This window comes from Pisolithus orientalis (genome assembly GCF_024613125.1).
Source record: "Pisolithus orientalis strain OTSU chromosome Unknown F5J12scaffold_11, whole genome shotgun sequence".
Taxonomy (NCBI): Eukaryota; Fungi; Basidiomycota; class Agaricomycetes; order Boletales; family Pisolithaceae; genus Pisolithus; species Pisolithus orientalis.
Window position 1 is genome coordinate 126,876 of NW_026260792.1, and position 12,461 is coordinate 139,336.

The 12,461-nt window shown below is 46.5% G+C and overlaps 3 protein-coding genes across 3 annotated transcripts; 2 read left to right on the forward strand and 1 right to left on the reverse strand.

Moving 5' to 3' along the window:
- Positions 1 to 287: 287 nt before the first annotated feature.
- F5J12DRAFT_824951 (uncharacterized protein) lies at positions 288 to 1,450 on the forward strand. The gene is made up of 5 exons (XM_051745451.1): positions 288 to 397; positions 460 to 554; positions 609 to 653; positions 712 to 723; positions 770 to 1,450. Exons 2-5 carry the CDS (start codon positions 481 to 483, stop codon positions 1,260 to 1,262), a joined length of 624 nt encoding a protein of 207 aa, XP_051600731.1. The 5' UTR covers positions 288 to 397; positions 460 to 480; the 3' UTR covers positions 1,263 to 1,450.
- Positions 1,451 to 3,499: 2,049 nt separating this feature from the next.
- Positions 3,500 to 6,787, forward strand: F5J12DRAFT_920675 (uncharacterized protein; the record flags this gene model as incomplete). Its single annotated transcript, XM_051749269.1, has 11 exons — positions 3,500 to 3,702; positions 3,748 to 3,998; positions 4,048 to 4,253; positions 4,309 to 4,695; positions 4,749 to 4,906; positions 4,956 to 5,003; positions 5,140 to 5,333; positions 5,380 to 5,602; positions 5,654 to 5,915; positions 5,949 to 5,976; positions 6,021 to 6,787. 11 exons carry the CDS (start codon positions 3,500 to 3,502, stop codon positions 6,704 to 6,706), a joined length of 2,646 nt encoding a protein of 881 aa, XP_051600732.1. The 3' UTR covers positions 6,707 to 6,787.
- Positions 6,788 to 10,475: 3,688 nt separating this feature from the next.
- On the reverse strand, positions 10,476 to 12,461 carry F5J12DRAFT_935330 (uncharacterized protein; the record flags this gene model as incomplete). Its single annotated transcript, XM_051749608.1, has 9 exons — positions 10,476 to 10,929; positions 10,976 to 11,140; positions 11,188 to 11,327; positions 11,382 to 11,429; positions 11,472 to 11,519; positions 11,565 to 11,697; positions 11,751 to 11,968; positions 12,051 to 12,171; positions 12,232 to 12,461. 9 exons carry the CDS (start codon positions 12,459 to 12,461, stop codon positions 10,656 to 10,658), a joined length of 1,377 nt encoding a protein of 458 aa, XP_051600733.1. The 3' UTR covers positions 10,476 to 10,655.

A 12,461-nucleotide genomic window follows, 5' to 3' on the forward strand; every position in this document is an offset into this window, starting at 1 on the left:
CCTGCTGTCAACTTGCCAAAGTTGAGTGGGCACTAGTATGGCCGCCATCACATCGTAATATCTGCATTGACGGGAACCATCTAATCAGCATTTTGTTTTCTGTATGATACAACGAACGCAATTACTGCAGAGCTCGGGGAAATTTGGATAGACGGGTTTGGACGATCACGTGGAAGTCCATACAATAGAACTCTGGATAAAAAGACTATTAATTCAGCTATGCTAGAAAAGATTTCAGTACCTGGATCCTTCTACAGTGACTTAGGCCAACAGTCAGAGATGACAGACCCCGAGACACATGACAATGGTCATGTGACCAGGAGAAATTTCTTGAGTCCAAACGTCATGCGTCAAGCCTAAGTATCTCTGTAATCTGCTTCCTCCCAAGTCGCACCAGGTAAGTTTTGTATATTACCCTTAGTATCTGTGTAAACTAAATCCAACATCCCTTTCCCATAGCTAGCGTCTTCATGTTCGTACATGGGAGCCACACACACTGCGAGGAAGCAAGATGAGCAATGGGCAGCCACTGAGCGCTGGCTATCAAAGCCGGGGTATGGAATATTTTTATTACCTCCCTTTATACTGTATATAACTCATGTTTTCAGAGTGCAAGAAGAGCAGAGGGAGAAAGCAAGACTTTGTGCTGCCAGGTAGGTCGGCCGGTATGATTGATCCTGTCTATCAATGGTGATCGATCTACACTCGTAGGAACAGGACCAAGTAAGCACCTTCTCCAAATATCTCGACATATTAACTCTGTTATTAGGAAGCTTGTCACAGAGAGCAAAGATACCACCTGCAACCCAACACCGACCAGCACAGTTGGAGCGTCCCCAGACCCAGAGCCCAACTCGTACCTACACCCTTCGGCACTTTCGGAACTCCCTCCACTCGAGAAGGTCAGGCAACTCATCGCCAACTGGCAATCTGAATGGGCCACGGAGTCAACATGGCCAAAGAAGTTCCATGATCAACTTAGGCATGCACAGGGCAGGGGCCAACTTGCAACTGACTCATTCTTTTCACAATGTGAGGCCCACGTTGAAGAAGGGAGACGGCTTGTTTGGATTTTGAGGAATATTGCATGCAAAGGTTTCAGGGGTATGGGGTACAGAGCTGCAGACTTGTACGAACAAGTGTTTGACTTGCTCACATCTTTATTGACTGAACTACGCTTTTTCGAAGTCAAATTAGATGACTATGCACCTATATCCCCCTTGTCTCAAATCTCCGAAGCTCGTTACTACTTTACTGTCTAGCCTGTTCGTCATACAAACTACGTCTATATATTCCTCGCCCGATATCTGAAGTGTCAGCTCCCTCAACTCCCCCCTTGTCTGGGGTCTCGCTATTACCTCTCTATGTAGTACTTTTGCATACAATTCATGTCTAAACATTCCCGCGCTTGAAATCTGATTTGTAAAATTAGTGATTCAAATTACAGGAGACATGTATTGGGTTGTGGTGATAGCGAACATGATAGTGAATCCATTCGCTATCAGAGAGTATTCACTACTGGTATCTTCGAAAACATACCCTATCGGTGTACGCGTGACGCCTTTGCCGTCGTTAGCTCATATACTATCTAGCGGTCATTGTCCGATACCTGGACATTACATGATATATTGTGGAAATTGCATAGCACTGATTTACCTTATCGAATTCCTCAATGTCGCATGGACACAAATGTTGGGTCACAATGTGTAGACTACAATACACTCGTTCACACATTACACTGTGTACAATCACCAATGTCGCGTGCGCACCAATTTCGGGTCACAGTGTAGACTACAGTATGCTCATTCACATATATGATCACCTAAGACTTCAATTCAAGATGTTGCGGTCATTGATAGTAGTAAAGGACATGATTTCGGTAGTAACTACTAAGTATTCGCAGTCGATGAAGACGGGGTAGCATCGCTGTTACAATTAATAAAACGACCTTTTGGAAGGGCAAGAAACCCACCAGGTCTTAGTGCAGCCGACTTGAACTGAGCCAAACAGATCTGACAGGTCGTCCACTTCAGCCCAGTAGGATTGTTCACCTTCACTGAGAGCGGGCGAGGGTGTACATGGTGCCATGGGCCAGAACACTGCAAGCATTTCACAATTTTTCATCAGAGAACATGCTGAAAAAATTGAAGGAAAAGATACCATGTTATTTTGGATGTTTTCACAAACAAAATCAAAAAATAATATTGGATTTTCTTTGTCTTCTCTACTGGCAAACATGAATTAATGGTAATACCCACTAGAGTTGAACCTAATGGTCATTACCAACAATTAATGTTTATAGGTAGGTTATGCAAACAAAATACAACATTACTTTTGGATTTTTTCTGTGAAAACACTGGAAATGAAACAGTATCTCCTCCTTCAATTTTTTCACCATGTTTAGTCATCAAAAAGTGTGAAATGCTTGCAGTGGAAGGGCCCACCAGGGATCGGGATCGCGTGCAGTTCGCTGTTGTTATATGCGGCTGTAGTAATCCACAAGGGCTCACTGGAAGGTCTTACACTTGTAGTGAACTGCGCCACTGATGTCGAGAACCCGCAATGCGGCATCTTTCCTATGGGTTCGAGATTGAGCTGAACAGAGGATAGACAAAACAAATAATACCATGTATAAAATATGCCAACCTCTTGCCCAACGATAATGAGGTAAAACCCTTCAGGTGGGGAAGTTGGCTGCGGGACATCCGATGGGTGGGGAATGACACTGCTGTGAGACGTGGACACATGAGGTACTGAAGGGGGGAAGGCTGAACCAGATTGTGACTTGGGAGTGGATTGCGGGGTGCTTGAGGCTGATGGTGGGGTAGTGGTAGAGCCAGTAATTGTCGCTGATGGACTACATTTTCGAGGACTCCTAAGAGTGGTCCTGGTAACATGACTACATTTCACCACGGTTTTGACCTTGGTTTCTGTAGTCCCTTCATGAGTAGTCTTGGTCGTTGTGATACGCATGATCATCTCCTCTGTATCTCGCTCTGTAGATTGTGCTATCTGCCAGCTACCATCATCTAACAAGATGTAAAATCCTAGATAAAAAAAAATAAGTCTTGTGTCCTACCTTCGACGCTCGACACCATGGTAAGACAAGCTTGTGGGTCAGTGCTAAGGACAATACTCAAGGACAGGAGTGCGAATGCTAGCGATGGCAGATAAGTTTGCAATAAGTCTTGACAGCGTGGTAACGTCATGTGGTCTTGGTGAGGATAGGTCCCACTCAATGGCATGAAGCACGGAAGCCAGTCATGGCAGGGGGAGCAGCACGTCGTCACTCCCACAGATGCAGAAGCTTGACATCCTCGCAAATACGTCGGGTCCAGACCAAAGTTCACCAATCTGCAGGAGTTACGCGAACTCTCCATGAATTGGCAGGTCCAAGAAAAATCGCTGAACGGGCTGCACATGCAGCAGAACACAAACAAGAGCGACTAAGAGGTACGTTTTTGTTATGGTTAACAAAAAAGGCTCACTTTCGATAGAGATGACTGTGACCGAGAAGCATGCACTTGAGGCGCTGCGAGATCCAGCATTGAACAACTCAGTTGGTGAGGCCGCAGACGATGGATATGAAAGCGACGAGTATGGCGCAATGGTCCTGGATGGAACGGAGCCACTTGATGTCAGTCATGCTGGTGGTGAGTTTCAAGAACTCACCAGCGGGTTATTGGGGGAATTCTGGAAAAGGTTAGAATTAACAGGGACCAAGTAATAATAGCTGACTGTGTTCAGCGCTTCTCAGAAGATTGGGGGGAAATGCCTGGATTATCGTATGTTCCGGGATCGTACTGCTAAACGGACGGCTGCATTCAATGTGCAAATGGGTGCGATGGTGGAAGCTTACATGGCCTGGTCCTTGATCTGGAAGGGTGCGAGTGGACGGGGATTTTTTGATTCGGATGAGCGACATACACGGGAAGAACAGCAGAGGAGCGACGGCGTAGACACCAGGCTACTCAGTGTACTGGTGTTAGACATCTTCTGTAAGTCAATCTGACTGTAGTACACATGCGGATACTCACGGCATAGTAGGCGCTGAGAAGACTTCTATAACTGTAGGGCCTACTGATCATTACCTAACTTCAGCTCTCGTGTGCCATGGTCTAATCCTGTGCTCTCCCATTACCCCCAAGGTCGCCATTACAGTGCAAGCTCTTGACCTGTACCACACTGTTCGTCAACGTTGCCCCCATCTTTCCATCCAGGGATACATCAAATTGCTCTGCAATATACACGGGGTTTGCAATTAATATATATTCCGAGGTACCTGAACGCTAACCCTTGACCATCCAGGTCCCATTTCACAATCACCGCTCATGTCAATTTTCCATCGCGCTCGACATTTACTTGCAAATTTTAGCACTCGTCTCGAACCTTGTGCACCAGGCACTGCAGCGCGATCAACCTGACTGGTGGCTCAAGCACGGCTGTCCTTCTTGTACTTACAAATTGCAGGACGAACCGACAATGCGATTCAAGATGCTATTTGCTCAGGATGGGAATGACTCTCTCAAGAGAGTGGCAACCAGGGTACTGGACGGCAACCTCGATGATGCTTCCCCTCTTACCCCTTCTCATCCTATGCTGGAGGGTGCGTTTCATCATGAACAATATCTGACCCGTGATTTTGTCGAGAAATTTGCATCCGGACAGCAGACAGGTCACAGCATCGTTGCGGAGGTGAGAAGTTGTTCTGTTCACATTTATTTTCTAGACTTCTTTCTGCATGATAGGATGGTGATGGGAACCTTTGTGCGGAGTGCTGGAAAAACATGAAGGACAGTGCTACACAAAAAATGTGGAGCGTATTTGACGAAACAGGAGTCTTCATAGCAGTCTGTCGGCATGGCTTCTGCCTGCTTATCGCAGATATGGTACAAAGTGGCGAACAGTATGTAGACTACTTAGAAAGCCCTACTCACAAACTCACTCATACACAGGTCTAAGTATGCGCTCGCGGTGACGTCCAAACTCCTCGACGTGTTTTGGTTCAGATCTGGGCGGTGGATATGACATCGGCTGTCGATTCAAGACCACTCTGGCATCTAGCGTCCTGGGCAAGTGTGCATGATCACTCAACTATACGTCTCTTGTTAATGCATTCCATGGCCACGCTCATAACAGGCTATGTCAGTTAGACAACCTCACAACCTACGTCGAAGGTCTCAGACTCGAAGATCTCGAAGGTTGTGAGAGGGCTTTTTCAAAGAGCAATGCCCTTGTGCCATCTACTCGATACATGTCAATTTTTCACAGAAGGCAGGCAATTGTGTGCTATATTGAACACAATGACAAACTGGAAGTGTACGCAAATCTCAGTAAGTAATTAACCTTACCCATCTCGACGTATCTAATCCTAAGCAGCAAAGTTCTTACTGAATAACTACAAACAAGCCCTCGATCTTCTTTCTAATGGCTGCTTGACCCTCGAACGGCTGATGCACGAGCTAGGAGTAAGCGACCCTGACACCTTTAAGCTTTGGTTGGATGAAGAACGTGAATATCTCAGGTCCCTCCTGCGCGAGCCTGTGGAAGAAACGCTGCAGATGGAATATTGGCAATGGCTTGTAAATCTAGCTGGGAGCAGGTAGGCACTATTACGTAGAGAGGTTAGCGTTCTGACTATCAGTAAATTTAGCAAACACCTCGAGTCAATCCTATCTACATGGACTGTCATTATGGCTAACGATGCAGCGTCCCCTTGGAGTGATAGCAGTGTGACAAGGAAAGTGGAGACCATGCACCACCATGCCCAAGAGAACTATGAAAAGGACTTGAAGGCTGTACAGGAGCTCGAGGGACGCCTCGAGATAACATGCCGCTGGGTACCGGAGGACGAGGAATGGCAGGCGGCAGCCTGCCTGGTCACCAATCGAAAATATCAATGGGCATTGGATAACGTTGAGTGATTGGTTGTGTCAAGGATCTTCGAGCTGTCAAAGATGAACCAGTCTGGCACTGGTAAGTCCACCCTAGTCAAATTTGTATCGCACTGATGATTGCAGGCTATAAACTTCGTAAGCACATTGGCAAGGCCTTGCAAACATGCTCAGCTGCCATCCGGGCTGCCCTCTCCCAATATAATGCTGCAGCCAAAGTCCTCGGCCATCAAACACTGGAATTTGAGGAGGTTGTTGAGTACGCATTCCTAGCTGACTTTGACCTTCTCAGAGATATGCGGAAGGACATATCGACCCGCCCGTGGGCGTCACCCACTGCCCACCTTGCCATAAACATGTATTTCAAGTTATGCCAGGCTGAGGAAGAAGTGGTTCACCTGAATGTGGAGATTCGTCGTGTTGTTACATATCTTATTGACGAAGACCGCTACCTCCGGGCTTGTGAAGCCCTCTACCAGGATACCAACCCTGCACTTGCATACCAAATTTCTAGGTACTGTGCCATCCGCTCCCGATTCACCCCATTGCACCTCCATACCCTCGAAAAAATATCCCATCTCCCCAGATTCAGGGGTACCCTAACCCCTGGCATTAGTGTATCACGTGGCCCAGGGGATAGTGCACATGTCCCACAGCGGGTCCCTATACAGTCCGTATTGTCATCCCCACCTATTTGTACAGATGATGGCGAAGAGGAGGCCGATGAAGACCTTGACGATGATCATGGGGATGATTTGGAGGAGCAATGCGAGGCATTGCAGCATATCCTAAGTGTTACTACGGACACATAAGTAGATAAATTACTTAAATGTCCTTGCATCAGTTGACTTTGGCGAGAATATGGGATTTCATGTGACAGGGCACTAGCTGCGTATGAATACTACATGTTTGTGAAATTCCGATGTTTGTGCATTGTGTAGTTGTTGAGATATGCGAGCTCGCTGTCGACAACGGCGATGAGAAGTGTCGGGGATGACACATCACGTGTGTGGGAAGTACGGGTGGGTGTTGATGACAAAGCCCAGTGCGATGCAGCACCACTCTGGTAGCTTAGTACTTAGTATCCAGTGGTAATTAATAATATGTTACAGAACACTAGCTAAACATGAGTACTATATGGCCATGAAAGTCCGATGTTTGCGCATTGTGTAGTTGTTGAGATATACGAGCTTGCTGTCGACAACAGTGACGAGAGGTGTCAGGGATGATGCGTCACGTGCGTGGGAAGCATCGGCAGGGCGCTGATGACAAATCCCAGTGCACCTGGTGTGGCTCAGGTAGATTAGTGGCTCTTAATCTTTTTAAGTACTCTATGGTATTCAATAATTATTCATTGAGGGGGAAGACACCTCAAATGCCTTGTCTTAGACCGACATCAAAACAGCAATGTTGTGTCTAATTAGATTATATAAGTGGGAGTATCAGGTGAAAGTTATTGTATCATTTACTACTGCACACACTAATCCGGTAACGCTGCATTCTCGCTCATAGGATGGATGTAAGCTGAAGAGAAAATTTTGCAAGGGGCTACAGTGCCCACTAGTGTTGCTGTCCAAGTGAAGTGACTTCGAGGTGGGACTCGCTTTGGTTCGAAATCTGACCAGTTTGGTGTGGTTCGAAGATTCAAAGTCAAACAAGCTGCTGGATTGAACTCATCCTGAACTGACCAATAATATGTGGACTCAGATGATGGGCTGTCTTATTAGTGTATGTATGTGCATGACACAATGGATTTTGGAGAGTTAAGGACAGGTCTTAATGTAGTAGAAAATGTAAAGATTGCACTTGAAAATTAATTCAACAATTTTTTGAAGGTGAAACTTGAAGTTTTCATGAATGCCTCAATGTTTACCAATACTTCAAGTTTATGCACATGTATCAACAGCATCAGAATGTCAATTTTAGCTTCAAGTTTGGTAGTGGTTTGAATGTGTGTGCAAACTTCCAATTTCATCTTGTCATAGCCATGCCTCGACCCCGGCTGGACTCAGCCTCGCACTCACTTAGTCCAGCTTTGGCCTTGCCAAACCCTTGTCCCCAGATGTCCTAGCATGGTAAGCACTGCCTTGCAGTGCGTGTCTTTTCAGTTAAGTCCTGCCCAGTCCTGTCCCCAGTCCATCTGTCCTGGTCTCCATTGTCTTAGTCATATATTACTAATACCTGTCTTACCAAGCATCTTAGCAATCCTTGCGAGACCAGCATTACTGGTCTCTGTACTATAGTTACTCTAGTATATAAACTCATAGATACTCAGCCTGTACCCCTCAGTCTGAAATCAACTAAGTTAACTCTGATAACCCTGTCTTGGCCTCAGACTCGGACTGAGACCCATGCAAGGGAATAGTGCTGTAGTCCCAGTCGCTAAGTCCAAACAGTCCAAAACATCTGTATCCTCGTCTCCCCCCTTGATCCCTAACCCCTCGGCCTCGCACCCACCTCGGTCTCCAGGTCCGGCCTCAACCCGGACATCCCGAACTTGACACATCTTCACATTGCAACTTCAACAAAACATCAAGAATGGACTGTGTTCAGACCAAGATTCCAAATATGCACAAACAATAAATACTCTGCCAAATTTTGAAGTTTGGGATGAGGATGAAATATTGATTGAATTGTAAAGTACAATGTATGGTTTATATGAATTGTCCACTGGTTGCCTGTTCATCACCCACCTGTCACCCACCAGCAATCTGTTTATAGTACTATGTGTCAAGTCTGTGAAGTCCAGGTTGGGGACTGAACTGGAGACCAAAATGGGTGCAAGGCTGAAGGATCGGGATCAGATGGGGCACAGAGGTACAAAGGGTAGGACTGGTTGGACTTAGCAACTGAAGGCACAGCACTATTCCCTTGTGTGGGTTTCAATCTGAGTCTGAGGCTGAGGAGAAGATTTCAGATAAGGAGTTATTTGATTTCAGACTGAGGGAGTACAGGCTGAGTATCTATGAGCTTATATACTAGAAGTAACTATATTACAGAGACCAGTAATGCCAGTCTCACAAAGATTGCTAAGATGATTGGTAAGAGCAGTATTAGTAAGGTATGACTAAGTTGACCAGAGACTAGGACAGAGAGTGAACCAGGGACAACCAGGTCAGGCTCAACCAAAATTACATGCACTAGACCTACTGGGGTAAGGGATTGGTGAGGCCAAGGCTGGACTGGATGAGTGTGAGGCTGAGTCTGAGAGTGGTAGGGTGAGTTTGAAAAACTGGTACTTGTGGCCCACTAAGCCCTTTGCATCTTTCTTCTGCATTCTATCTCATCATGTCTGACTTGAGGCTGCCCATCATGACTGACAGCAACAAAGGCTGGGTCCCTATTGACTGGGCCCAGGTGCTGGATGATGCCATCAAGTATGATACTGATGACAAAGAGGAGACAATGTGGGCCAAGGCAAAAGAGAGGAAGCAGCAAAAGGCAGCTGAACAAGCCTGGTGGGAAGAGCAGGTGCAGCTGGAGGCCAAGAGAGTGGAGAGGGAGTGGATTGAGGCTGAGAGGGCAGCACATGAGGCTGAAGAGGAGAGGGTGTGTGAGGAGGAGGAGAAGTGCAAGGCCAAGGCTGGAAAGGGTGATGAAGCTGGGGCTGGGGCTGGTGGAAGTGAGGCTGGCAAGGTGAAAAAGGTGGTCATGGACCCTGGGTGAGTACCTCCAATGACCTGGTGCATTGTTCCTCTAATATCCTTTTTCTTTATGTAGTTGTACCCATTGCATCCAGGCCAAGGCTGTTGTGAGTCAAAGTGTGGTTCAGTGGTGGAAACCAACCAAAACCAACACAAAAGACCATAAGAGCAAGTAGTGGTGTACCTATGCAGTACCTAGATGGTGGAACCTTCTATTTGGGTGGGATTTTTTGAGCTACAACACTCAAAGATGAGTGCTGAGGGTTGTTGGAACATAAAGTGCCACTGTTTATTGGTACTTAGGTGCGATGCTAGTGTGCTTACATAAGTACAAAAAGGTGCACATACTTGTAGTATTCTCTACTAGTATTCCCTCAGTAGTTTGTTCACTACTGAGGGTAAGTCTGTTTATATTACAAGTATTCTACTATACTGACATCCTGTAGTAGCCTACAGGTACATTAATACACTCAGTAGTTTGTTCACTACTGAGGTAGCCTACAGATCCTTCTACAAGGGTTGGGGGTGCTCCTGATGAAGAGGGAGCAAGAATGTGAGAGAGTGCAATGGGGTAGAATGCTGTCAGCCATCAGCAAAAGTGTCCAAATCTAGTGAGGCACTGCTAGACCTAGCTAGGCATTAAAAGGCCTTAGTAGTGGGTGCTACGCCTAGTAGATGCTACGAGGCCTATCAGTAACTATGACAAAAACACTCCAACTAGCTAGATACTGCCAGCGTAGCATAATCTACGAGGCCTCGCCAGGTTCAGTGTGCATTGCTTGGCCTTGCTAGCCCTTGTATGCCTTGCCCACAATACCACGACCTAGCTGGGCCGCATATGCCTTGCCAGGGCTTGCTAGGCCTCTTGGGCTTACTAGGCTCGCACCGTTCATAATAGGAACTCACATTCCACATTTTGTTAGCAAAACTAATATTACAGTGCTATCACGAAAGCATGCGTTGGGAGACAATGCAGTGCGTACAAGAACATGAGTGAACAGTGTGCATACCAGTTGGAAAGCATCCGGGGTGACAATGTAATGCGTACAAGGACATGAACTGAGAATAGACAGCATGCGTACAAGGAGGGAGACTTCGAATGGGCAAGTGCTTGCCACTAAAAACCGTTGGACTTCTTCTGGAGGTGTGGGGCATGGGGTGGGTTCTTACGAGACAAATGGAGGTCCTGATCCTCAGGGTCAAGGGAATTTACGGTGTCAGCGAAAATCGACTCCTCCTGATTTACCACCTTTCTGCGCTTGGGGGCCCTCTTTTTGGCAGCAGCAGACGAAGGCTTCTTGGGTGACGGTAATGCGGCCCTGATATCTTCCAGCTCCACGTTGCCATTGCTCATGAGTGGAGATACATCTCTCTCAATTGTAGACATAGTCCTATAAAAAATTTAATGGAACCACTAGTAACAGAGACGAAGAATACCTATCAGCAGCGAGGATTACAGCTGGGCTCACTGAGATTTGGTGCTTTGTCGTAGATGCGGCACGCTTCGCACGAATTTGGGCAATGTCATCATCAGAGTCATCTTCATAATGGCGTCGTACTCCATTTGACACTCCTCCCTTCTGAACCTTTGGGAAAGCATGCCTGATAATCATTGTCAGTCATGTTGACATAACTGTGACGACACATACAAGTTCCACCACTCAAGTGTTTCATGTGTCCAATCATCACGGTCGTTGAATATTTCCAGAATTAAAGTTGCCATACTTTCTAGGTTTACCTCGCCTACTTCGTGCATCCATTTGGGCGCAGAACTCAGTGTAATGTAAGACTAGATTATAGTATCAGGATGTCAGCTCGAACATTCATGATGAGACCCACTTACCATGATATGTACATATGCGATAATGTTAGGAGTGACAGTATTGAGACTCTATGCGCGGTTCTTTGATTTCTTTGCAGCCATGCTCTTCACAGTTCCATTTGTCGCTGCAGACGGCCCAATGAAGAGGTGGACATAGAACTGTGGACATAAATGTTGGCATGCATAACAGGGTACAACACTTACACGCCAAGCAATGTGACCATGGAACAGACCCTTGGACCTGTCCTCTGGGTCATAGACACCGTCCTCATAGAAATATGATGGCCACATGTATTCAGTGACCCTGATTGAACCGTCTTGTATTGCAGCCATCATACTGCAGTTTTATCAGTAGATTTCAGGACATTGCAGAATGAATGGCAAACTTACAACTCTGGATCCTCGTCAAAGGTCTGACGCTTTTTCTGGGGACACAGCAACTTGGCAAGACCTGGATGGAAGAACCCTCGCTTGGACTTGTCTTCGGTTTTTGGCAGCGGGGGGTCAAGCGCAAACAGTTTCTTCATGTCCAGTGGGATGTAAGCTAAGCCTGCGTGCTTCACCGAACTGAGGTCCATTGAGCGTTGCTCACTCATACCACTTGTCAACTGCAAATAAATGTTAGGACGTCACACAGTGTAGTCATGTTTGGTCATGACAGGATGTCGACTATATGCGCATATAACTAACCTTATTAGTGACTGCAGTGAGTTCCCTAGAGTCGATCTTGAAGAGTTCTTGTTCTAACCATGGAACATGGATGAGGATGGCATCAAAGAATTCCAGATAGCGGGGAATCTCTTCAACGTCCCTAGCAAGTCGAGATTGTTAGTAAGACAACGTGTTTACAGACTCTATGCGCAGATCTCACATGCCAATGTCTGCGTCACGACCCATCCGATACATAACTCCAACCTTGAGGGCAGTTCGAGGCAGTATAAACGGGTTGACGAGGCAAGCAAGTTTGTGTCCTGCCAGTTCGCACATTGCTGACTGGGCTGGCAGCAGATTGAAGCTTTTCGGGGGTTTTGGCTCAGAGCTTGGAGTCTGTGGCTGGTTAGCCATAAGTAAAGGGTCAACGACAGGGGCGTGAGAGGACAT

What these genes read in the sequence shown, in the direction of transcription:
- F5J12DRAFT_824951 (XM_051745451.1), top strand. Translation starts at nt 481, where the DNA reads ATGGGAGCCACACACACTGCGAGGAAGCAAGATGAGCAATGGGCAGCC. An exon ending in CGCTGGCTATCAAAGCCGGG is followed by an intron (nt 555 to 608) that starts GTATGGAATATT and finishes TCATGTTTTCAG; the next exon opens with AGTGCAAGAAGAGCAGAGGG.